This window comes from Ahaetulla prasina, chromosome 6 (assembly GCF_028640845.1).
Source record: "Ahaetulla prasina isolate Xishuangbanna chromosome 6, ASM2864084v1, whole genome shotgun sequence".
Taxonomy (NCBI): domain Eukaryota; kingdom Metazoa; phylum Chordata; class Lepidosauria; order Squamata; family Colubridae; genus Ahaetulla; species Ahaetulla prasina.
This window is the reverse complement of record NC_080544.1, coordinates 57,922,962-57,950,162: the sequence shown is the minus strand read 5'-3', so window position 1 is coordinate 57,950,162 and position 27,201 is coordinate 57,922,962. Positions and strand designations below refer to the sequence as shown.

Below are 27,201 nucleotides of genomic sequence, written 5' to 3'. Positions count from 1 at the left end.
AACTTTTTCAGTCCTCTGAGTAGTCCCTACGCACAAAATGCTGCAACAGGGATAAATGATGACCGGTCATAAGTGTGAGGACTGGTCAAAAGTGTGAGAACCTGTCAGAAATCATTTTTTTCAGCCGTCTGAGACTACCCAGAGGACTGAAAAAAGTGATTTCTGACATGTTCTCACACTTTTGACCAGTCCTCACACTTATGACCGGTCATCATTTATCCCTGTTGCAGCATTTTTAATAGCCGTGTTACTCATGTCACAACTGCGGTGCTTCATGTGACCGGGTGGGCATGTCCAGGTGGTTATGTGACATAGCTTCTTTGCCCTAATGACTGTTTGCTGCAATGTTCTTAAGTGTGAAAAAACAGTCATAAATCACTTTTTCAGTGCCATGCTTGTTAAACCAATTACCAGAACAAATCCATTCTCCCTCCCTTCCTCTTTCTTTCCATCTCTTTCTCCACCTTTCTCTCTTTCTCTCCTTAATCTTTCTCCCTCCCTCTCTTTCTCTCAATCTTTCTCTCCTTAATCTCTCTTTCTCCCCCCTTCTCTTTCTCCCCCCTTTCTCGTCTTCATCTTTCTCCTTCTTTCCTTCATCTCTTTCTCTCCTTCATTTTTCTCTCCATCTTTCTCTCCATAATCTCTCTTTCTCCCTCCCTCTCTTTCTCTCCTTCATCTTTCTCCCCCCCTTTCTCTCCTTCATCTCTCTTTCTCTCCTTCATCATTTTCTGCCCCCCTCTTTTTCTCCATCATCACTCTTTCTCCAGATGGGGCAGGGTAGGCTGGCGCTGCGTGGGTGGGAGGCAGCCGCAGGACAGTCTTGCTGGGTGGACAGCAGGCCGAGGCGATTGACACACGCTTCACAGCCCAGTCCAGGTGCGGAGACCTTCCTCCTCCTGCAGGAACCGAGCAACACCCCTGGGCCTTCCTACACACCCACCTTGCTATGAGAGCTCGGCTGTTCCCCGCCGTCGGGACGGGCTTGGCTTGAGGGAACTTCGTCAGGAGAGTCTAATGGGGTCCGGGCGGAGCAGGAACACGCCTCCGTCTCCCTAGCAACGCAATTGCCAGCGTGCCCCATCTGCACAACCAATGGCAAAGCTCTCTTTTTGAGAGGAGGCCAGAGGGAGCCAATCGCGGTGCAGCACGGGAAGCCGTGGCTGGGAATCCTGGGAGTTGAAGTCCACGTGTCTTGAAAGTTGTTGCCTCCGCAGGAAAAAGCGGGGCTTTTTTAAAACGCCGCGGGATGCGGGACAAATTTGCCAAAAGCGGGACTGTCCCGCCAAAAGCGGGACGTCTGGTCAGCTTATTATAAGGCCCCAATATCAGAGCTGCTTTCAAAGTATAATGTAACAGCGTTCTTAGGAAGACAGGCCTCAAAACTTATGTAATTCAAATTGATGCAGTCATTTTCATCATATAATTCTTAGAAAAGATAACTAATAGATGAAGAATTCAATACATTTTCTGGCAAATACATCATTTCATGTCCTAATCAATTCGATTTTTGTATGTTTCTTACCTTGTTTCATCTCCACACTTATTAAAGATCTCAAATAATTCCGCAGTTCATGTTCATTCATATTGCTGAGTGTGCCTCCCTGGCTGACTAACTTTTCTGAGTAAGTGCCAATTCCTTGTCGATACTCAATTGGTGATTCAAGGCTCTCCACTCGGGATTTCAACTTCCGTACTTCCTCCGCTGAAATTTTAAAGTAAAATAAAGAATTAAGTTGTTCTTATACCTTGCAGTTTCATGCTTGCTTTTCAAGAAGTAATTATTGCACAGAAAATAATTGTGAATTGAAAGAAAATTCAAGGCAGTTCTTTTAGTGAGCCTCTTTCAAAAATGGAAACAATTGTTTTTGTTCAAACTCTGGTTCACACATTACACAAAATTATGATGAGTTTGCTTTGCTCTGGTTTTGGATTAGCATGCTGTATAAATGCAGCCCCTGTTGTATACAGTACAATCATGGCTCTTATCTTAATATTATATGTAACCCAAGCCATTATAGAATGTTTAACAAAATATGGTTAAAATAAACTGACTTAAAATTATACACCCTTATTTTCTAGGACCGATCATTTGAAGAGATCTTGAACTTTTTGCTTGCCCCATTCAATCATAATATCTTACCCAAAGCAATAAGTCCAAAAAGGAGACCAAGAAGGAGCAGCCAGGCCAACAGCAATCCAAGGAGCCACATCCACCAGTTGCAACATGAGCTACAGGGGCACCAGGCTGGACAACCCCCGGCCCCTCCACATCCATTATCACCTCTGCCTTCTGTAGAGAAGGATAATGAAAAACAAGTTAGTCCCTGGAAAAAGAGATTGCAAAAGCCAATGGTTGGGATATCTTTGAGTCTTATTCAGAAGCTAAACTCAATATTACAATAATTAGCAGTAAATAAGTATTCACTTCATAGTTAAAGAACCTGCACTGAGAACCAATCTTCAGTTTTTGAGAAATATTGGACTTTAATTAATACAAACAGCAAATACACATACACACACAAATATATGCAAATATATTTTTATAGAGAGATACACCATACATAGGACTGTATTATTGACTTTAGTTTCTAAAAACTCTTTAAAGAAATTTTTGTAATTTGTAGCATGGAGTAATATTCCATTATTGATGCAACTATGGCACATAGATATTAAACTCTCAAAGGTGAGAGTCTTTTAAGTTTAACAGCAGTTCAATTACGAGACATCTGGATAGTTTGAGTTTCAGCTATAGGCATCAAAATGATAAATTGCCTGCTGTGTCACAGCTGTTCAACACAACCAGGTCCAATCAGAAAATCTCCTGAGAAGATTATGATTGTAATTGGCACAGAATAAAGTAAATATTTTTTGGATTTCCTAAATCCTGCATATGTGGTGTAAAAGTTCACATAAAATATATGTTAGCATTTGTCTGTAGAGAAAATATCCCCCCAACTGAATAACCTCCAATTTTAAATAAATATTTTTCCAAAAAATATATATGAATCTATTATTAACCGTCAATGATTTCTGCACTATACCAATCAAGAACTAATGAATATGGGTGTTCACCTGCAACAGCGGTTTTGTCTTTTGTGGAAACAGATTTAAGGCCACCTGTAACGACAGAAAGAACATAAGGGTAAAATTCTTCCTGCACAGAGCTGTGTTATTTGTTATAAACAGAATTTAATCCACAGTAGTAGTTGTCAATCCAAATAAGAATGTGAGACAACACTACAGTGTGGCTTCGGTAGTCAGAGAACAGGGACATGACTTTAAAGAATTACTGTAAACTATACTGTAATTATAAATTACCCTGTGATTATCATTAAGTGTTGTATCATTAAGTGTTAAATTGTACCCTATGACCATCATTTGTGTTGTAAATGTTGTACCTTGATGAAGGTATCTTTTCTTTTGTGTACACTGAGAGCATATGCACTAAGACAAATTCCTTCTCTGTCCAATCACACTTGGCCAATAAATTCTATTCTATTCTATTCTATTCTATTCTATTCTATAAATTAAGGTTTGTTTTTCAAAACTCTCAAAAAGTGGAGTAGAAATACTGCACAGGTAGAAAACGAATTTCATTCAATATTTTGGCACGGGGATGATTCACTCTGAAGTATTTTTCTCGTCTAAAAAGGAGAACATTTGCTATATACTAATAGTTTCATATGCATTTTTTTCTGCCTGATATTCAGGAGAATAGATGAGTGAATGCAGATGGGCCTCTTTTACTATATCAGACAGTTGGCCAGGAATTCTTGGTGCATATCTGGTGATGGTCATGTGTACTTCTGGTGAATTGTATGAGCAAATGCTCACTCTTTGAAATTGCTCAGCTACTTTATTGTTCTCTTTCCCTTTTTCTATTATCTTCAACTTTGTCAAGAATAATTGTTTTTTCTAGTTCATCATCCATTTGCATCACATGACTGAAGTATACTAGTTTTTGTGTTCTGATTATCACTTCAAGGAAATACTTGGGGCCGTGGATAGCTCAGGCTGTAAGGAGCCTGTTATTAGAACACAGTAGCCTGCAATTACTGCAGGTTCAAGCCCGGCCCAAGGTTGACTCAGCCTTCCATCCTTTATAAGGTAGGTAAAATGAGGACCCAGATTGTTGGGGGGGCAATAAGTTGACTTTGTAAATATACAAATAGAATGAGACTATTGCCTTTTCTATTATCTTCAACTTTGTCAAGAATAATTGTTTTTTCTAGTTCATCATCCATTTGCATCACATGACTGAAGTATACTAGTTTTTGTGTTCTGATTATCACTTCAAGGAAATACTTGGGTTTTTTATCAGCTAGTATTAATTGATTCATTTTATAGTTCATGTTAACCCTAGCAAATATCTCCAAATTCATAACCCCATGGTGTCTACTTTGCTTCTCACTCTTTCACTTTGTCCAGCTTTCACAGTTTTGTCACTAGCATAACCATTGTTTTAATTAGCCTGATCATTTTTATCATACAATGTTTGTGTGAGCCATATTTTTATTCTTCTCTTAATTAGTCAAATCAAGACAGAGAATCAATGACGTACCATTTGTTTCTGATTTCACATAGGAATCTCCAGCATAAGAAGAGATAGCTTGTTTGTCTTTTTGTAAGGTGTCTTCTGCATAATAACCTGTAGTGGGCCCAAATAAATCATATTTAGGGTAAATACGAAATGGCTTAATACCAGTTTATCTCCAAATTTTAAAAAAACCAACAAAGAAAATCTCCTCTAAGTCTTATTGATTTTGTAGCCAAGAATTTTTAGAATGTTTGTGGAGGACGAGAGCCTTAAGCTTTGTGTAAGTGTATAGTATTTGTTAAACCGCTTTCCAAATCTTGATGTACTTCCCAAATTAAGCTAAAATTTTTACTTAAGGATCAAATCCCATTCCTCCAGAACCTATTTAACACGAAACCTCCTAGTAAAAAGGATATAAAAAATTGAGCCCTGTGGGATATCACGAAATCTTGTCCAGCAGGATAGAAGATTATAGTCTAATACACAGGTTGAAAAAGATATCCATCCCTGGATTGGAATATGGTCTGAACTGAAGTCTTAATGGGTTCATTTCACTGATATCACTGTGGTATTGAAATATTAATCCAGTATTGATTTTTTTTTTAAAAAAGGAGTGGTACGGTGACCTAGAGGTAGAGCTCTCGCCTCACAATCAGAAGGTTGTGAGTTTAATCATAGGTAAAGGCAGATATTCCTCTCTCTGGGTGCAATGAGAATGTATCTGCTGAACAAACCTCCTCATTGGCGACAGGAAGGGCATCCGGCCACTAAACACTCTGCTAGTCCTGACTCCACCTCACAAGGGATTATGGAGTCATTAAAAGAAGAAGATGATGATTGTTTAAACAAGGTCATCAATTCTTATGACTTTAGGGAGTAAATGTGGTATGCTAGGGCCAATCTAAAAAGTAATGAAGTAGCAACTACAGAACTGAATGGAGCTGCTGTCTATTATATAAGCATTATATAAGCATAGCTGTTAAAATGGTACAGTAATGTGAGATGTCAGCCTGAAGGTTTATTTCCACAAATACTTCAGTATACAATAACCCCAGGTTTTTTTTTAACTCATTGGAGCTTTCAGCCCATGAGAAATAAGTCACAGTGAAGTTCAGGCTCAATAGATTAAATTTCCTGTGAGTTGTTTGGGATTGTGCTCCACTTCCTCCCTTTCTCCAGTCATATCCCAGCCAGTATCCTTTCACAAACAATCAAGACAGTCTGTCTGGAAGATTACCATTTCCTTGCTCATTCATCCGCCTAAATAAGTTTGATGTTTCTTCTCCTCTATGAACATTTTTTGCTCCTTGGCGAGGAAAAGGCAATTACCACTCAAAATCATCTCACTTGAACAACACAAAACCTAGTCAAATTTATTTTTTCTCTTTAAATCTATTAAGCTACAATAATTTACCTCACTATATAGGTATACCAAAAGGGGATTTGATGGCTCAGCAGTTAAAGACACTGAACTTGTCAGCTGGAAAGCCAACTGCCTGGGTTCAAGTCCCACGTGCCGTGTGATGGGGTGCGCTCCCGTTACTTGCCCCAGCTCCTGTCCACCTAGCAGTTCGAAAGCATGCAAATGCAAGTAGATAAAGAGGTACCTCTCTGGTGGGAAGATAACAGCATTCTTTGTGCCTTGGCATATAGTCATGCTAGCCACATGACCACAGAAGTCACAATGCTGGCTCTTTGGCTAAGAAACAGAGATGTCAGGCACAACTGGAAGGGGAAAACCTTACCTTTATCGGTATACCAAAACTAATGTTTGCTTTTATATTTTTTTAATTATACTTTGCATCTTACTTCCTTTCTCCTCTGTCTTCTTGTTGTTATCCTTTCAATGAACGTTTATTTTTAATTGACACGCATTTCTTTATAGCATTACAAGATTATGTTCTCCAATATGTAGAGATACCTCAGAAACTGACTGGAAAATGAATAGCTGCTATTGTTTGTGATTCAGGGTATCACACAAAAACAGAAAATATTTACTACATATGGGAAGGAATTGTGCCATTTTGCCTGACATTATCAGATGGCATAAAACAAGGTTAGATGGAAACAGATCCCATATACATAGTGTACCTTCTGAACTGATATCAAATCAATATGTGGCCCCAAGAATGGGAAGAAAACTGACCTCCACTGAGCCCAGTGCTTGATGCACTAAAAACTTTTCCGCTGTCCTTGGACATGATCAACAGTTCCATCTCTTTCTTGGGGGTTACGTTATCTTTTTCTATGAGCAGAAATTTGCAGTCTTTGCGTAGGATGTCATCACTCTGAGAGTTTGTGGATGCGGCAGCTGAGTGTCAGAAAAGGCAGGAGAAAACAATCATATATATATATAAATATATATTTTGGATATTGAATTATCCTACTTTGGTGACACTGCTTTCAAAGACTGATTGATAATTATGTGCCATCAAGTTGGTGTTGACTCTTACTGACCACATAGACTTTTTGTAGAATATTAAAGATTATTCTGCACTTTTTAATTATTAATTTAAAATATCCACTTGGATATAGACTATAATAATTAGGTGTTAGTCTAACTCTAGTAATATATTAGTAGTATAACTGCAGGTAACACTTACCGGTAGCTCACTTTTTTGTGATCCTTGCATGGCAAGTAGGAAATATACCAGAGGTGGGTTTCAGCAGGTTCTGATCAGTTCTGGAGAACTGGTAGTGGAAATTTAGAGTAGTTCAGAGAACCGGTAGTAAAAATTCTGACTGGCCCAGCCCCATCTATTCTCTGCCTCCTGAATCCCAGCTGATCGGGAGGAAATGGGGATTTTGCAGTAACCTTCCGCTGGAGTGGGGTGGGAATGGAGATTTTACAGTATCTTTCCCCTGCCACATCCACCAAGCTATGCCATGCCTACCAAGCCGCATGCACAGAACTGGTAGTAAAAAATTTTGAAACACACCACTGAAACACACCAAAATTATAATTTATAACCCGTGAACTTAATAAACTAAAAATCCCACAAAATATTTGCCATTGCCCATTATAGACTTGCCATTAGGCAATATGCTATCGATCAAAGAAAATTTGCTGTAAAATAAAGTAACTTTTTTAATGTTTTGCTTTTATTTCCTTTTTCTAAAGGCAGCAGCTTCCTCTAGTGGACATCTCATTTAAAATGTCTCCTGTAAGTTTATTTTGTTGGCAACATAAGTCTTGCTGGGTCAGACCAAAGCCTTTGCTAATCGCATTTTGTTTCTCACAGTGGCCCAATGGATTCACTGGGAAAAGGTGAAGACATACCCTTTCATCTACTGTCCCCACCCCACCCCGCAACAAGGATTTGCAGACAAGCTGCCCAAACTCTGAGAGAATGTTGAATCTTCAAGTCTAAAAAGCTTTGATCAACTAATCCTCCAGTTCCACTTTAAAGCCATCCAATTGAATCAGTGGTGGGATTCAAAAAATTTTAGTATCAGTTCTGTGGCTTGGTGGATGCGGGATGGCTTGGTGAGCATGGCAGGGGAAGGATACTGTAAAATCTTCATTCCCACCCCACTCCAGGGGAAGGATACTGTAAAAATCCCCATTTCCTCCCATCAGCTGGGACTTGGGAGGCAGAGAATAGATGGTGGTGGGGCCAGTCAGAATTTTTACTACCAGTTCTCCAAACTACTCAAAATTTCTGCTACCAGTTCTCCAGAACTGGTCAGAACAGGCTGAAACCCACCTCTGAATTGAATGGCTGTCCCCATCTCTTGTAGAGTGAATTTCCTATGTTAAATATGTTAATTTTTCCACTAAATAGGTGATCTCAAACAGAAGTATGACTAATACAGCACTGTGATTTGTTGTAATGATAGCACTAAGTTTTCAAATCACATCAAGAAAAAAAACACGGTTTATAAATGACTGTGGTTGGACTTATTCAAATTATAAATAAAATTGAAATACCGCCCATTTTTTAAAAAATTTGCATTTATATCCCGCCCTTCTCCGAAGACTCAGGGCGGCTTACACTATGTCAAGCAATAGTCTTCATCCATTTGTATATTATATACAAAGTCAACTTTTTTTTAAGATTTAACATTCAACGTAAACCTATATAAAGCACGGATAGCTTAAGAAATGTGCAGTGCTATCAGAAGATATGTTTTTAATCAGGTATTACATCTGAGCTTTTCTAGATGCTGCATTAGCCAAACCATATCAAGTCCTGTCCCCAAGATAACTGTTTAGGAGGAATTGGAACCTTCCTAAGGGAAAAATGCTACTATGATGTTGTTGCTTTATTATGAAGGTTGTTAGTTTCACATACTGGTTTGTACCTACAACAATACAGCAAAGCAGAAACTAAATACATTCCTTACACTTTCTTCTATGCTCCTTTTCTACAGATCAAATACAGGCCATCCCTAATATTGAGCAAAATCGTCCTTTTCCCACCATGCCTTGTTGGCCACAGCAGCAAAACTAATTAAGCCCTGTTTCATATTTGGATGAAGCCTTGTCTGAAACAGCAACTTTTTTAACATCAGTAAGTCTGAAGATTTACACGTACAGAGGAAAAAATGTGTTTAAAATAGATATACAGTTGATTAAAACCCACAAGTACCAGCACAGGAGAGGAAAATTGAAATTCCATCCAGGGAAAGTCTATGGAGCTTCTCAATCATCCATGTCCCAAAGGGGCTTTTCCAAAAGTCAACTGGACTTTCTTTGAAAAAGTTTATCTTATCATCCAAGAAGCCTATTCAGTTCTTTTTCAGGTCAAACTGAAGAAGATTTTTAGATGAGAAGCGAAATAGCAAAATAAACCAAGGAAGTCCAGTTGCCTTTTTGGCAAGGTACCTTTGGGACATCCAGGAAAAGGAGACTGGCAGGGTGCTGCTTTGCCGGATAGCAGGCAGGGCAGTAAGGCAGAAGCACAAGTCCTTCTCCCCATCATGTACTTCACAGATAGCACAGACAGGGGCGTTGTTCAATTCTGCAGAGTCTCCTTTGCTGTTCCATGTGACAGGGAGGAAGACTCACCAGTTGTAGATGATGTGGACACGCCTGTACTAGTCACACCAGAGCTTTGCACTGCATTTTTCTTTGTTCCATATGCTGCTGAAAAAGAAAAAGAGTGAGGGATAAAGACACAATTCTAGATTTCCAGAAGCCCAAGGAAAAGATCTAATTATGTATGTATTTCCGCAGCTTTTGGGACACTAAAATCATAGAAGGGAACAGCATCGTAAAAAAAATGAAGTAGTGATTATTAATGAATATGAATAGTTAACTCTATTCAGTGAAAAGAACATGGTGTTTTGTGGCATCTAAAGAGTCAAAGTGCTAACAAGTATTGTTTAAGATCTTTGGTATCTTAAAAATTAAAACTTTCATTACTGCAAAAATACGTTTTCAGATGTATAAAATGTTACATCAAGTTATGGTACCTATATTGCACAATCATAACATTATGTACCATACACTTTACCTGTACATAGCAAAATGGAGAGAAGTGAAACACAGAAATTACAGACAAATTATTATTATGCTTGTAACTTTTCTCCCGACTTTAGTGTTTATAATATCAATTTCCACTTCTCACCAGCTTTGATCCCAATGGCCTCTGGCTTGCAATTACTGCAGGTTCAAGTCCCACCAGGCCTAAGGTTGACTCAGCCTTCCATCCTTTATAAGGTAGATAAAATGAGGACCCAGATTGTTGGGGGTAATAAGTTGACTTTGTATAATATACAAATGGATGAAGACTATTGCTTAACATAGTGTAAGCTGCCTTGAGTCTTCGGAGAAGGGCGGGATATAAATGCAAATTTTTTTAAAAAATGGCCATCTCAGATCAAAGGAACCTGAATTTATCCACTAAATTATAGATTTAGTACTATTCATTTGGAAATAGAAAAAGACTTATTGTCCTAAAACAGCTTTTAGTTTACTCAACCGTGTGAATGGCTTGTCTTATTACCAATAACCCATTGAGGACCATTTTGAATATATTTGCATTTCATTGCCATTTTTTCCTTTAATCTTAGGCACCTACAGGCCCCTGAAAAATGAGAATGATATGCCATACATTTAATTGAGTAAGCTCAAATTGTTAGTGCATGCCATTGTCAAATATTTTCTTTTTTAATGGGCCACAGGAGTCTTTGTCATGAGGCCCTTCACAACAAACTGAGATGATGTCAAAATTACAACAAAATTATATAGGGTGATAGTACCTCATTCTTGTAGCAGGAAGCATCCTAACATTTATGTCAAGTAGTCAACAATGATACTTACAATATATTATGATAGGTTGATATAACATAAATGTTTGGGGCTGGGATGTGTATACTTTTATTGCTGCAGGGCTGGGGTAGGGGCTCTTAGATGATTTAATATTTATGATGCACCCACATCTCTTTTGTTTACTACTGAAAATTCAGTGTGGGGATTGAAATGATGGTTTAACACTGAATTTCAATGCTGTGATCTGTAGAGGGTTTGAAGGCCACAAATGTAGCCCATTTATCCACTATGTTTGAAGGTTTCATGCAGAGGATTGCCCAGTCAAAACTAAAAGATTTAAACTATTTTACTTTAATATACAGAATATATTAACTATATCTGATCTATATCCCCATACACAACTATTCTTTATCCAGTTATAAGGGATTTACTGAGATAAAGAGTAATTAAGGACCTCACTGAGATTAGTAGATATGCAAGCTGGCAATAGATTTATTTGAGATACATTATGGAGATCTACATGAGTTACAATATTTTGAAATAAGCAAAAGGAAATAATTTTTCAATATTCTTCCATTATTTCTAAGGCAAATGAATCTTAGCAAAAGGGCTTTGAATTCCAGGTATTTTCACCTAGTGTTGTTACCTGTGGAAGCTGTGGTTGTGGTACTTGTGATCCCAAGTGTGTTTGGAGCCAGGTTGTTTTGAACACCATATACTGCAAAGAAAATATTCGAGGGTCAGATAAAAGCATATTTAAAATTTTATATATAGCCATAGTGAGTAACTTTTTGTATGGATGGTCCTAAATTAATCATCTACAAATAATGGAATTTTAGGTGGTTAACAGACCTGCTTACATATGTTGTCTTTTTACCTCTCATGCTGCAACCAACTTTTATCATAAGGCAATTATCTTTGAAATTCCAAGATTAAAGATGGAGAGAAATTGCTTTCTTAGTGCCATGCCAACATTTCTGGCAGTGATAATTTGTACAATCATTGGAGTAAAATTAATGGAGAAGATATATTAGTTGTTTAACACACCTTTGTTTTCCTTTATATTTTTATTATGGCTTTTTAAAATAGGTTATTAAATTTATAAATATATATACCAAATATGAGCATCTGCGTTTACTGAGATATTGATTTAAAGTAAAGCAGGGAAAAAATTTCTGGATATGCCTCCTCTCTTCTGCCATTAACACAGAACATATGATTACAGATCAATAACAGATGTTCAAATGCTTCCTTTTCCTGAAACAGGGAAGAATGGAGAAAACAAACCTGTGGAAGAATTGCTAAGACCACCATTCAGAGTGGATGAAGTTGGGGCCAAGTTGTTTGGAACGCCAAACACTGCAAGAGAAAGTAACAGAAATAAAAAGTGTTGAAAATGTAGGCATGAGCCCACCACAGCTCAAAGTTCTGGAACTGGTGGTTGAATAGCTACAAGAAAAAATGGCTGTGTCACACCTCAGATGTGTGACCCAGTCATTTTTTTTCTTTTTTCTTTTTTTTATTTGAATTTATATCCCGCCCTTCTCAGAATGGCTTACACTGTGTTAAGCAATAGTCTTCATCCATTTGTATATTATATACAAAGTCAACTTTTATTGCCCCCAACAATCTGGGTCCTCATTTACCTACCTTATAAAGGATGGAAGGCTGAGTCAACCTTGGGCCTGGTGGGACTTGAACTTGCAGTAATTGCAAGCAGCTGTGTTAATAACAGACAGACTTAGTCTGCTGAGCCACGAGAGGCTTTCTTGTAGCCATTCAGCCAACAGTACTGAAACTTTGGTTTGTGGTGGACTCATGTCTACATTTTCAACCAGGGGTGAAATGTAAAATTTGTTACTATGGTTCTGTGGGTGTGGCTGGGTGGTGGTGGTGTAATGTGACTGGGGGGGTGTGGCCAACTTTTTTTTTTACTTTTAAAAGCATTTTTTCTACAACCTCTTCAGCTGAAGAGGTTGTAAAAAATGCTTTTAAAAGCCTGTCATGATCAGGCAACTCAGCTGGGATCGCCAGAGGAAAAAAAAGCTTTTAAAGAGTTCTGATGATCTCAGCTGAGTTGCCTGATCACCAAAAACCTTTAAAAGCATTTTTTCTACGGCCTCTTTGGCCGAAGAGCTTTTAGAAAACATGCTTCTAAAGGGTTCTGATGATCCCAGCTGAGCCATGCGATCATCAGAGGCTTTTTTTTTACTTTTAAAAGCATATTTTTTGACCAAAGAAAAAATGCTTTTAAAAGTAAAAAAAAAAAACTGATGATCGTGAGGCTCAGCTGGGAATGGGGGTGGGGCAGGGATTTTTGCTACCGGTTATCCGAACCACCCGCCACCATCACTATCGGATCGGATGATCCGGTCTGAACCAGAGCATTTTACCCTTGTTTTCAACCGTCAGATGTACTGGGTCTCTCTTAAAAAAGTCACAGCTCCTAAAGAAAGCATGGAAAACATTTGATAAGAAGATTCTCATCAGGTCCATTTTTCCCAGGTACCGTTCCTTTTTTTAAAATGACAACCCTTTTTACATACATCTCCAGTCAGCCTTCCTTACTTTCCAAAGTCCTGATAGCTCTATTTTGATCAAAATAGTGAACAACTAATTAATCAAAGCTTTCAAACAGCATCCATAAAATTCAAGATAGGCTCTCATTATACCATTCTGATAGTTTATTTAATTGAAGGGATTTGGAAGACACCCACTCTACTGATTCTTATCAGATGGGAAAAAATTATTAGAGACAGCTGATCAAGTAAAAACTGGCCCTGTGCTATGAAAGACTTTACAGGTGTTAACCAGCATCTTTAATTTCACCCAAAAGTCAACTGGTAATTTGTGCAGCTTGTTGAATAATGGTGTCACATTGCGACTCATGCCATCCCATTCTGGACAAGCTTTAGTTTCTGAGTTGCCTTCAAAGCAGCCCCATGTGGACATATTACAGTAGTCCATTTGTTAGGTAATTGGGGTATAAGTGACCATCAAGAGGGCCTCCCTACTGGATAGTAGAACAGTTAAATGCATGAATCAATATGTTATGGTGATTCTCAGTCATCCAGGACATGGTTGTCCAAAAAGTACTTTTTCAAAAGGCAACTGGACTTTGTTTCTCCTTGAAGATGTTTCACTTCTCATCCAAGGAGCTTCTTCAATTCTGACTGCAGAAGTCAGAACTTCAGTCAAAACTGAAGAAGCTTCTTGGATAAAAAGCAAATCATCTTCAAGAAAAAACAAAATCCAGTTGCCTTTTGAAAAAGCACCTTTGGGAATGAATCAATATAGAATCCCTTTTAGCCACAGTTGCTGTCTATTCTTTGAACAGGAATTGTGAATCCCAAGATTCCAGGTTGCACATCAGTCTTGAGTAGAGATATACAATCCCATCCTAGCTTTGTAATGAAAGGTCACCAGGATAATGGGGGGTAAAAATACCTACAGCCACTTGGTCTTGCTGAGATTGAGCTTCAGTCTGTTTCTCCTCATCCAGACCCACAAAATTTCTAAATACTAGGACTGGGCATCAATGGCATCATTTGGCAGCCCAGCATTGTAGAGACTTTGATAAATGAATGCATACCTGATCCAGTAGAATGGGCTGCAGTGTTGATCAAAGATGAACTTTGGGTCATGTTGTTATGGTAGCCACCAAGAGATGACCCTGCAGGCAGGGTGGAGGACCACATGTATGATGGGAGGGCAGCATTCAAGATTGTTGTATCGTAAGTCCCTGACACTGGAGAAAAATCAAAGAATATTATCCCAAATTGGATTTTAATATTATATAATTATATGTAATATATAATGAGGGTTTTTTTATGTTCCTTTCATTTAAACCAGATAAGACAACATGTAAAATTCTGGTATCTGAATTTTGTAAATATTCTAGTCTCATGGAAGTAGAGTTTTGATGAACAAGGAAAAAGACTATTGATCCTTTTGAACTTTGCTATTGGAAAAAACAAGTGTGTCATAGAAAAAAAATCAATCCAGAGATGCTCACTCAAGACACACATAACCAGCCTCATATTATCATATTTTGGATAAATTATGTAAAGATCTAGCTTGCTGGAGAAATCAATAATGCTTGGAAAAGTGGAAGAGAAAAAGAAGATGACAAGGAGCAAGGTGGATGAAGTAAATAAAAAGACAGATTTTCCTTATTTCTAATATATAAAGTTTTGCCAAACACTGAATCATAACTTCTAAAATGTGGAGAATCAAAATAGATGTCCACTATGCATGGTGTTTTTACTTAAAACATAAAAATATACTTTGCAAAATATAAAATACAAAATATTTTTATAGGGTAGAACTAGAAGGCTTCCAAGGTCCCTTCCAATATTATCATTCTATTATTCCTCAATGATCTAAAGAATATATCTGTAGCATCTGTAGCATCTTCCTTATTGTTTTAATAGAAACCCGTAGCTTCCCCAGCAATTCAAGCTTCTCGATCATTAGATTCAGCACAAGCACCTGATTGGGAGCTTTCTGTCACCATTTTGGTTTCAACAACAGCTTTCTTTGGAATAGGGAGTGTGCCTGAATGGGAACGTGTAGGGCTAGCACTCGCCGATCGACTTCCCCGTAAGAGTCGCTTGACATCATCCAGTTCTGTCCCTAAAGGAGAAAAAAAGATACTGGGAACTTAACCACATCAATTGTATTCAGATATAAACTGCATCTGCAAGTACAATGAATTGCTTAATCAAATCAACCAATCGCCATACTAAGTGCGAGGTTTTATATTTTGATCAATAGATGGATCTGAAACCAATGATAGAGGTTTTGCTGGATGTCTGAATTTGAATATTAAGTGAGAAGGAACTTGATTCTGTGTTAACTGCCTTTTTCAATACTAGTATTCTTTTCTTATCATGATCATGCCATGTATAATTCAGTAGCCACTATAATTATTCTTGCTATCTATTTCTATTCCCCATTTCTGGGCAACTGGTTACTCTGATGATTAAAAGTATTATATGACATACTGGGTGGGAAATTGTAGTTGAAGAAAAAGATTATGAATGACAATTGTGAATTGTTTACCAAAGATGCAACTACCTTTGTCCAAATTAGGAACATAGACAATAGCTATAGCACTTACACCTGGTTGATGGAGAAGCACTCTGCAACCGCACTCGGATTTCACTCTCTGTGCAAGACAAAGGGAAACAAAAGGCTCATTTTAAAGTAGGAGATGTATTGGTTATCTGATATCCTAAAGCTGCAGTGTTTAGTGCTGAATTTTAAGATATTCCACAAATGAACATGATCTAGTTCATTGTATTTAGTTCTATTTGATTTTTTCTTGATTTTCAATTTCTTCTTGCTATTGTCTATTACTTGAAATCGTTGGTTCCCATTCTGATAAGGATTCAAAAGTTAATTTTATCAACGTCCATCTTTCAGTTCTTTTATTGGTGAACAGATTTGTCAGTTCAGAGAAAGGAAATAAAAAAGAAAGCAAAGAGCACTCATTTTTATGTATATTGTGGGATACAGTGATTAGATATTGGGAAATAGTTCAGTTGCTGAAATTCCTGTATCACCAGTGATTTTTCCTTACTATATCTTCTGAACGAGTTGCTAGAAAAATTGTGTTTGGAATTACTTTCAGTTTTAGACAAAGGCCAAGGGTCCGATGATACTATTGAAGTTTGGGACCACATGACTACGTGGCAATGTTGTATATTTATTTAAAGGTCATTGAACTTAAAGCATCATAAGCAAAGTTTGAGTTTGATTCTGTGGCTCCCGAGGACGTGGACAGGCTGCTGGGGAGGTTACATGCCACTACATGTTTACTGGACCCGTGTCCCTCCTGGCTGGTGCTGGCCACTCAGGAGGTGACACGAGGCTGGCTCCGGGGAATTATAAATGCTTCTTTGTTGGAAGGGGTTTTCCCCGCTGCCTTGAAAGAGGCGGTGGTGAGACCCCTCCTCAAGAAGCCTTCCCTGGACCCAGCTATTTTGGGTAACTACTGTCCAGTCTCCAACCTTCACTTTGTGGCGAAGGTTGTAGAGAGTGTGGTGGCATGGCAGCTTCCCCAGTACCTGGATGAAGCCGTCTATCTAGACCCGTTCCAGTCCGGCTTCTGGTCCGGGTACAGCACGGAGACAGCTTTGGTCGCGTTGGTGGATGACCTCTGGAGGGCCAGGGATAGGGGTTGTTCCTCTGCCCTGGTCCTGCTGGATCTTTCATCGGCTTTTGATACCATCGACCATGGTATCCTGCTGCGCCGGTTGGAGGGATTGGGAGTGGGAGGCACCGTTTATCGGTGGTTCTCCTCCTATCTCTCTGACCGGACGCAGACGGTGTTGACAGGGGGGCAGAGATCGACCGCGAGGCGCCTTACTTGTGGGGTGCCTCAGGGGTCGATTCTCTCGCCTCTCCTGTTCAACATCTACATGAAGCCGTTGTGTGAGGTCATCAGTGGCTTCGGGGTGATGACACTCAGCTGTACTTTTCCACCCCGGGCCACCCCAACGAAGCTGTTGAACTGCTGTCTCGTTGCCTGGAGGCCGTATGGGTCTGGATGGGGAGAAACAGACTCAGACTCAATCCATCCAAGACGGAGTGGCTGTGGATGCCGGCACCCCGGTACAGTCAGCTGCAACCGCAGCTGTCTGTTGGGGGCGAGTCACTGGCCCCAACAGAGAGGGTACGCAACTTGGGTGTTCTCCTGGATGGACGGCTGTCGTTTGAAGATCATTTGGCGGCTGTCTCCAGGAGAACTTTTTACCAGGTCCGCCTGGTCCGCCAGTTGCGTCCCTTTCTGGACCGGGATGCCTTATGCACGGTCACTCATGCTCTCGTCACTTCCCGCCTGGATTATTGCAATGCTCTCTACATGGGGCTACCCCTGAAGTGCACTCGGAGACTCCAGTTAGTCCAAAATGCAGCTGCGCGGGTGATCGAGGGAGCTCCTCGTTGCTCCCGGGTAACACCGCTCCTGCGCAGTTTGCACTGGCTACCTGTGGTCTTTCGGGTGCGCTTCAAGGTTTTGGTTACCACTTTTAAAGCGCTCCATGGCTTAGGGCCCGGGTACTTACGGGACCGCCTGCTGTTACCTTATGCCTCCCATCGACCCGTACGCTCTCACAGAGGGTCTCCTCAAGTGCCGTCCGCCAAGCAATGCCGGCTGGCGGCCCCCAGGGGGAGGGCCTTCTCTGTTGGAGCACCTACGCTCTGGAACGACCTTCCCCCCAGTTTGCGCCAAATATGTGACCTTCGGGCCTTTCGCTGGGAATTAAAAACTCATTTATTTATTCAAGCGGGATTGGACTGATTTTTTAAATTCTAAATTTTAAAGTTTTAATTCTTTGTAATTTTATATGGGGTATTTTAGGTTAGGTCAATTTGACGGTTTTAATTCGGCCATTATGGAATAGGTATTTTAAATTGATATTTTAATTTTGTATACTTGCTGTTTTTATCTTTGGCTGTACACCGCCCTGAGTCCTTCGGGAGAAGGGCGGTATAAAAATTTAAATAAAATAAAAAAATAAAAATAAAATAAAAAAAATAAGTATATTTAGGCAAAATAATCAAACTACAGAGGAAAAACTGAACATTCACAGATAAATTTCCTATGGATAAGCAAACCTGGTCATTTCAGTTTATTTTAATTTTCTTTTTTTCTTTTTCTTATAAGTATTATTAAATTTTTTGAAAAAGATAAAAATCAAAAACTAATATAGAATCAAGTAAATAAGTAAGAAAAAGAAGGATAAAAGACAAAAGTGCAAAAAAAGATAAATAGAAAATAGAAAGAAAAGCAAATATAATTACAAAAACATCTATGGTTGCAAAAAACGCTTTCTTCTTTCTATTATTTAATTTTTTCTAATAATCAAAGCTACAAGTCATGTGTGTGTGTATATATATATATGTATATGTGTGTGTGTGTATATATATATATATATATATATATGAGAGAGAGAGAGAGAGAGAGAATATATGTGTGTGTGTGTGTGTGTGTGTGTGTGTGTGTGTGTGTGTGTGTGTTTCTGTAGGTTTTCACGGTATAAAACGTCGCCAAGATACTCTCAACCTTACACGGGAAAAGACCCGAATACGCCAAGACCCATATATATAGAGAGAGGATATATATATATATATATAAACTCCCCACCTCCCCACCAGTATTTATAGAGAGACGGCAGCTCCGACCACACTTTGCTCACTCAAGCACGAAGCCGTAAGCACCAGCCTGAAGATGATGAGTGAGACCTCATCAAAACGTCACCAAGATACCCTCAACCTTACATGGGAAAAGACCCAAATACACCAAGACCTACATACCTATACCCGTGAAAACCTACAAAATATATATATATATTAACTACACACACACACACACACACACACACACAGAGTTTCATGTAAAATGTTTATAAGAGGCTTCTGGTCAAACAGAAGCCTCTTTAATGTAGATGTTGTCTTTTCTTTAATCAAGAATTAATCAATTGAGCTACCTCTGAAAATTCTATCATCTTCACTATGTTGTGGGTAATGTTGAACCTTTCTGCTTTTGAACATATGATAATCATGCTACAGTTGTCATATATAAAAACAAATCCCATACTTTTTTTTAGCTGTCTGTAATTCCAAAACAAAAGCTTCTGGTTTCAATTGTACATTAGTTTTTAAAATATTCTGAATTACTGTATGTATCTGTATCCAAACTTTTTTAGCTTTTTTACACAGCCATACATATCAAAATGTCCTTTCATATTGTTCATATTTCCAGCATAAATTCAAAATATATTTATAAATTCTAGACAATTTCTCTTTGACAAATACCAACAGTTTCTTTGAATTTTTTTGAACAGCAACTTGCATTTCCAAATATCAATCCAAATTTCAAATGGAATAAATATTAAAGGATAGTTTGGGACAAGGCAAAAGGTTTGTGTCCCAGGGTATCATTTTATATACATAGGATATCTTACCTCGGGTTTGGCTTCGTCCCCTGGTAGCAGAAGAACCTATAAAAGAAAAAAATCACTCTTTGAAATTTGATTTGGTGGAAAAAAAAGAGTAGATCTCTAAAAACTAACAGCAACATTGCTCAGTTTATATTTAAATACATATGTAAAATAATCAATATATATGAATCAATTTAGATTCTCAGTGAAGGTGTTCAGCATCTTGCCTTAAAAAAACAACACCAGCTAACATATCCCTATCTAGTTTTAAATAGAGCTATTTTTAGACATTATTTTATTGAGTTACAAAGTACTGTTACTGTTACTGCTGATACTTTTGGACTTTTTCTTCATTTGTTATTAATAGTTTTTATATTTGCCTTTGTGGCTGAATATATATGGTACAATGAATTGATGTTTGGGTTCCTGCAACTTTAGGCAAGAAACATCTTGCCATGAATGTAGTGAATAAGCAAGAATTTCATGAATTGTTTTTTCTAAATAAAAACCATAAAAAGGTGTATGTATTCATTCATTTGCTGCCCCGAATTTAGAAGTATAGCTCAATAGCATTTATTGAGCAATTGCTGCAAAAGGAATACAGTTCTATCATTAGAACAGAAAAGAAGAAAGGTAGGCAAATCTGCATCACTTTCTTAATTCATTTCAGTATCTATACTGATACTAAGGTCATTCTCAAAAATGGAAAATGTACCGAAATCTTTGCGTGAAAACTCTGGCGAGGAATTTGCACTGGAGCTTCCTGAAAAAGAAAACTTTAAATTAAAAGAAATTTGAAAACATTATTATGTAGTTTACTCCGCATACTGAATTTCCATCTTATTACAATATGTAATAAAGCATCCAGAGCTTTACTTTGAAACTTAAACGATGCCTGAAGAAGCACGTGCAGAAGGTTTATTAATTAGCCTGCAGCAGAAGTGAGTGTACTACTTCAATGAAATAGCTGAATTAATATTGTCATTGGAATATTATGCTAGAAATCCATATCTTAATAAAAATGCCTGCAAAGATCATGAATGGAACTGTTCTACTGAACAACAGATCGATCCAAAATTTACTGAAAAGAGCAAGCCATACAGTGTCTGGTTCCTAAGAAAAGTTAGGATCAGTTAAAATTGTCCTAACCCTGATTTCTTTGAAATTCTTTAAAATCATTTAACCCTGCTTCTTTTTATACCTTCATATGCTGGATGGTGGGTAGCATAGGTTTTTCGTTCAAAAGTGGAGCCAGGTGATTTGGTAAGAGTGGAAGAAGGAGAGGTGGCTTGCTTGTAGGAGGAAGAGGAGGTATTCATTCTAGCACTCCCACCTAGAGATGAAACAAAACCTCCTCAGATTCACATTTGGTGGACTGAATTGTGTGGGAAATGATGTCTCTTCATCATTTAACTGCCCTCTTTTTTGTCTTCTCTAGATAGCCACAATGACCTGAATTTGATCTCTCTAATTCTAGAAAGATCACCCTACAATCAAAATACCCTTGGAGAATGACTAGCCTGTGAAACACAAATGACTTAAAAGTTGTTCAGTAGACACTAAGTGTTGGCTCACTTCTGTGTTAAATATAGCAAACAAAATATACAGCAAAAATACATTGATAAAAATATTTAACAACACTTATACTTCTTATAAGTTTATAACAACAGATTTTTGACAAATAAAAATGTGAATTTTTCTTAAACGCCTTTAATCCCAGCGAATTCCTACCAGGAAAAATCAATTTATATCTGAGCTGTCTGATGTAAAGTGTAATAAAGATTTATGTTTCATTGGAATTTATATCTTAGGTAACAGATACTGGCTGTTATATGCTATCTATATAGCAATATGGATAACATTTATATAGCAGATAATATATATTAACACACATACTTTTAGTATGATATATAGCAGGGGCTTCAAACTCGCGTTGTCAGGGCGGCATCCCGTGATGTATCACAACTTTTTCTCCTTCACAAAACTGGGAGTGGGCGTGGCCAGCGTGTGACGTATCTGGCTCTTGAGCAGTGAGTTTGACAGCCCTGATATATAATATATTCCTCAAAAGGACTGAGTAGTATCTGTTTATTTTGAACAATGTCCTAATATCAGTTTTTCCTAAGATCACTCTGATTACCAATCATCTTATTCCAAATATGTTTATTTATTAATTTTATCAAAATGAAATAACTCTTTAAAAACACATGCAGCAAACACAGCAACCAGGGATAAAAACAAACATATCAATGAAACATGATACAAAATACAATAAGATACAATAATATATTACCCCCAGTCTGGGAACATTTTATAACTTTATACTTTTAAATGCTATCAGAAGTCTCTATGGGTTCTAAAATATTGTTTCTTAAAGTGTGATCCGAGGCCCTGAGGTGTCCCCAAGATCTTATTAAGGGTTTGTAAAATCAAAATGATTTCTCCCACATATTAAAAATATTTGCAAAAATGTAAAATGTCACTCTTATCATTTTTTATTTGTTAAAAATATATGTTTTTGTGAAAACTACTGTATTTTACTTAATGGGTTAATTAAAAGTTATCTAATGGGTTTAATTTTTACACAATACAATAAGTAAATAATTTATGAATGTGCCAATTTTAATTTATAATATGGCAAATATAGATAAATATAGCCCATACAAATAAAAGCTCCTTTGGAGTCCTCCATAATTTAGTGTGAGGGTGTTCTGAGAGCAAAAAAATTAAGAAAGACTGATCTAAAATTATTAAGGGGTTTCAGAAGCATTTTAGCTCAATAATTTTGTTATATAACGTTTATATAATTATTGTGGTTTCTTACTGGTGGAAATTTCAATTTTGTTTCCCATTTTTAACAGCTTCCAAACAGACACTTTGATATTTATTGGCTAACTATGCAAATTTAATGAATAATGGGCATACACTATTACAGCCTAAGGATTAAAGCAGAGGTGGGTTTCAGCAGGTTCTGACCAGTTCTGGAGAATCGGTAGCAGAAATTTTGAGTAGTTGGCCTTTCCATTCCCATGTATGACTTTCACTTTCAAACTCTTATTTGCTCTCAGATTGAAAACCACTTACTGGCTGTGGTATAACTGCTGCCATGACCATATGTCCTCCTTTCCATACTGCTTCCTCCACTATAAGCTGCTGATTTATGTCCACTGCTACCACCTCCTTCTGTCAGAGAAAACAGTTTATGAGTCAGAAAAGGCAGGGGATTGAAACAGATGCACCAAAGACATGTAATAGTTTAGGCTATCAATATTTGATCATTATCAGTAATTCAAAATGAAACAAATTAAAAATGGCAAGAGCAAAATATTCAACCAAACAGTGTTTGGCAATATTCTATCTTGAATAAGACTTGGACCATTAATTCTACAATTTTGCAGTGTTTTCACACAAAACTACTACTGATGCTATTCCTGCACTACTAATGCAATTCCTGCACTATAAATGATTGGTATCATTTATAGATTTTTTTCAAAGATGAGTTATTTATCCATATATGTGTTGAACTAGTTAATCTAAACATCTGTATTGATAACCAGAACAGTTTAAAATAATATATTCTTTTATCCCCATTTTTCTTCAAAAATAAGCTTAAGACTTTCAACTTTTATCTCAACAACCTTATGAAGTAGAATAGGATTAGAGAGTTTTGTGCCATAAACAATGAATTTAAACATTCTTAGCTTTAGATGGCACATTAGTTATTGCAATGCAAATAGTAGAGACAAAATACTGAATGTAAACTAGTTATTCTGGTCAATATTGCATCCATTCAGGTCTTTCCAATTTGGTAATATATGGAGAAGTTTCAAAATCTATGGTAACTAGCATTCTTGTTTGTTGGAGAATGTGGATGAAAGTTATAGAAAAGTCATGGGAGAAATCTACCCTGTAGATTTTCTTCTAAATATTCTTTGACCTACATTTATAAAACTGAAACATATTTTATGTAAATATTACAAAATTACATACATACATACATACATACATACATAGATAGCATTCATACATACATACATACATACATACATACATACATACATACATACATACATACATGAGCCTTGGTGGCGCAGTGGTTAGAATGCAGTACTGCAGGCTACTTCTGCTGACTCCCAGCTGCCTGTAATTTGGCAGTCCAAATCTCACCACGCTCAAGATTGACTCAGCCTTCCATCCATCCGAGGTTGGTAAAATGAGGACCCAGATTGTTGGGGGCAATAGGCTGACTCTGTAAACCGCTTAGAGAGGGCTGTAAAGCACGGTGAAGTGCTTTACAGGTATATAAGTGCTATTGCTACATATATACATATAAAGGATTAAGACAACCCTTGATAGTTTTTTCCTATTCCTGTGATGGCAAACCTATGGCACGCGTGCCAGAGGTGGCACACAGGGCCCTGTCTGTGGGCACGTGTACCGTCGCCAGCTGCTCTTTTGATTTCTACCACACACATCCCTGCCAGCCACCAGGTCTTCGTGTGTGCTGGAGCCCTGGAAACCCAAAGACCAGTTAGCCAGTGTACATGTGTCACACCAGAAACCAGAAGACCAGGTGGCCGGCACACACATGTGCATTGGCCAGCTGGTCTTCGAGTTTCTGGGGCTCCGGTGTGTGTGAAGAGCAGCTGGCCGGTGCACATACGCACACCAGAAACCAGAAGACCAGCTGATCTTCGAGTTTTCAGGCTCTGGTGCATGCACATGCACATGTGCGCACGCACGTTCCGGTTTGGGCATTCGGTGCCAAAAAAGTTTGCCATCACTATCGTAATTCCAAAAATAAAGTGCAGGTATATAGGTATGGCCAATGCAAACACTTTACCACAGTTACTTACTTGGAGGGAGAGACGTCAATCTTGTGGTAACAGTTTCCGTAATAACTAAAAAGAAATTAAAAAAGAAAAGAAGAAAATAAAATAAAATAAAAACTTACAGGGCATAAGGTATCAGGAACCTAGTGTACCAATTCTGCTGAGGCAATTAGTATTTCACTGAACAGAGCCTCTTTTTCAAAATTGTCAGACTGAAATGAGGAGAATAAATGTACTGCTTTCAAAATGATTTTGAACATTTGTGACTGATTCCACAAATAACATTTTGGTAATTTAGAGAAAAGCTGAAAACTCTTCTACATAAGAATAATTCTTAAAAAAACATAACAAAACGATAAATGTTTAAAGTTACCAAATTCTGATTTATTAAACAGGGAAACTGGTGAGATTTCTTTCAATTACTTACTCCACTCTAGGAAGTTCCTTTGACTTGCTGGAGGGGGCAGGATAGGGCAATAGATATATACTGTACTTCTAAAGTACAAGGTTATTGACATCCAACTTTTATATTTTCTAGGAATACCTATTGAATGCAGAGGTATCCTGAGAAAAATGCTGATATTAGCACTTTGTTTTGAAGTGACTTTAGAACCAAGTTTATTTTAAAAAAAAAGGTAATAGGTCATGGAACCTAAAAGGTATTTGAAGATATGGTGATGCCTATACGCTCCATACTAACTATTTCTACTATAATACTTCGAACAACCTAGAGTCAGAGATATGTTTGGGCTACAACTCTCAGAATTCTGAACTAGAAAGCTTGGCGTAATTCATTACACCATATGCATATTAATTAATATTATATATCAATATATACATATTGATGGAAGAAAGTGAATGTATGCTTTCCCCCAAGATTGAAAGTGGGAGATACAGTAATATAAGGGTCCTAATATTTCTAAAAAATACTTACGTCTCTCTGTAACTTCAGTTCCATCCCGCTTGTTTTTCTTTGTTATGGAATCCATATCATTGCTACTCACATGTGAAGAAAGAAAGTAAAAAATTAACAGACATCCAACAGTCTAGTTGCAAGTACAGTACAAGCACTTTTTGTGCTAAGTCAAGGAAATGCAACTCACATGTTTCCATAATTACTAACCACTTCATAGGGACCTTTTAAATCAGAACACATGATGGATCATGAAATAAGATGCAACTTTTTAATGGGTTTTTTTTTGGGGGGGAGGGAGTTAATATATTTCCTATTAAATATTCACTATGAATATTCCGAGAAGTTGTGACTTTCTATGGAGAAAGTTGAGAACTTTCTATTAAAACATTTCACAGAAGTTTTCTTAAGATAGCTTGCATTTTCAAACTAAACTGGTAATTATTCTATTACCAGTTCCAAGGCCAGGATTTTTGGAGACAGTTAGCAAGACTGGCTTTCTAGGAAAGGAAAGGAACCATAATCTGGTAAAAGGCGCAAAAGATTTTGCTACAGTCCAGTGTGTTCCCAAGTTTGGCAATGTTCTGTTGGGTGGACCAACTCAGAAATCTCAGCAGTGGCCAAATAGTGAAAAATTGTGGAAGTTAAAGTCCATACAACCTGAAGTTGTTAAGTTTGGCAAATGTTGCAACAGGGCCATCTAGTGATAATTTATGAATATTTAGCCAACTTTTTTCTTTATTCACGGCCTAGTAAATTCATAGCATGAAGAAAAATTTGAATTAATTAATTAATTAATTAATTAATCAAATTTTTATACCGCCCTTCTCCCGAAGGACTCAGGGCGGTTTACAGCCAGCTAAAACATCAGACAAAATAAATACAGAATAAAATACAATGTAAAAAACTAATTCAATTTGGCCCATATTAAAAATTAAGAGTAAAACCCAATCAATTAAAACCAATAAAAACTATAACCCTATGCCAGACCTGCGCGGATAAACAAGTATGTCTTCAGCTCGCGGCAGAAGGTTCGAAGGTCCGGAAGTTATACAAATAGAATGAGACTATTGCCCTATACATTGTAAGCCGCCCTGAGTCTTCGGAGAAGGGCGGGGTATAAATGTAAACAAAAAAAAAAAAAAAGTTGGCAAAGTCCTGGGGGAAGTTCATTCCATAGGGTGGGGGCCCCCACAGAGAAGGCCCTACCTCTGGGGGCCGCCAGCCGACATTGTCTGGCGGACAGCACCCTAAGGAGTCCATCTCTGTGGGAGCACACGGGTCGGTGAGAGGCAATTGGTGGCAGTAGGCGGTCCTGTAAGTAACCCGGCCCTAAGCCATGGAGCGCTTTAAAGATAGTAATCAGCACCTTGAAGTGCACCCGGAAGACCACAGGTAGCCAGTGCAGTCTGCGCAGGAGTGGTGTCACATGGGAGCCACGAGGGGCTCCCTCTATCATATCCCTCTATTTTGTATAATGCATGATAAATATATTTGTTAATCATGAGTTTGCATGAACAAAGGTGAGGTGATCAAAACCACACATGTCTAACAATCTGTAAGATTGTCTAACAATCTGTAAGATTGATCACAACTAATTTGCCTATTACAAAAAAGACAAATATTTAACAAATTACTTTTTAAGCTCAGAAAAAAAGAGTGTGGGTGAGATACAGTTAATCATCACTTCAGGAGTTCTGGGGGGCTTTTATGTACTTTCCTTAAGATGAATTCTACGTCTTTTTAGGGTTTTA

The 27,201-nt window shown here is 37.8% G+C and overlaps 1 protein-coding gene across 8 annotated transcripts in view; it reads right to left on the bottom strand.

Annotated features, from left to right (window-relative positions):
- COL17A1 (collagen type XVII alpha 1 chain) overlaps nt 1-27,201 on the bottom strand; it is a 76,169-nt gene that overhangs the window by 40,539 nt on the left and 8,429 nt on the right. For 3 of the 8 annotated variants that reach the window (XM_058187632.1, XM_058187631.1, XM_058187634.1), the window contains exons 2-18: nt 25,469-25,530; nt 24,559-24,603; nt 22,787-22,885; nt 20,904-21,035; nt 20,418-20,465; nt 19,727-19,762; nt 15,877-15,924; nt 15,246-15,389; nt 14,347-14,502; nt 12,042-12,113; nt 11,401-11,472; nt 9,549-9,626; nt 6,684-6,848; nt 4,562-4,648; nt 3,073-3,117; nt 2,141-2,290; nt 1,523-1,702 (exon numbers count right to left, since the gene is read on the bottom strand). In XM_058187632.1, coding sequence (XP_058043615.1) covers nt 1,523-1,702; nt 2,141-2,290; nt 3,073-3,117; nt 4,562-4,648; nt 6,684-6,848; nt 9,549-9,626; nt 11,401-11,472; nt 12,042-12,113; nt 14,347-14,502; nt 15,246-15,389; nt 15,877-15,924; nt 19,727-19,762; nt 20,418-20,465; nt 20,904-21,035; nt 22,787-22,885; nt 24,559-24,603; nt 25,469-25,523 — 1,612 coding nt within the window. In that variant the 5' untranslated portion in view covers nt 25,524-25,530. The remainder of the gene's footprint in view (nt 1-1,522; nt 1,703-2,140; nt 2,291-3,072; nt 3,118-4,561; nt 4,649-6,683; nt 6,849-9,548; nt 9,627-11,400; nt 11,473-12,041; nt 12,114-14,346; nt 14,503-15,245; nt 15,390-15,876; nt 15,925-19,726; nt 19,763-20,417; nt 20,466-20,903; nt 21,036-22,786; nt 22,886-24,558; nt 24,604-25,468; nt 25,531-27,201) is intronic. The other 5 variants (XM_058187633.1, XM_058187635.1, XM_058187636.1 and 2 more) reach the window with 5 other exon arrangements.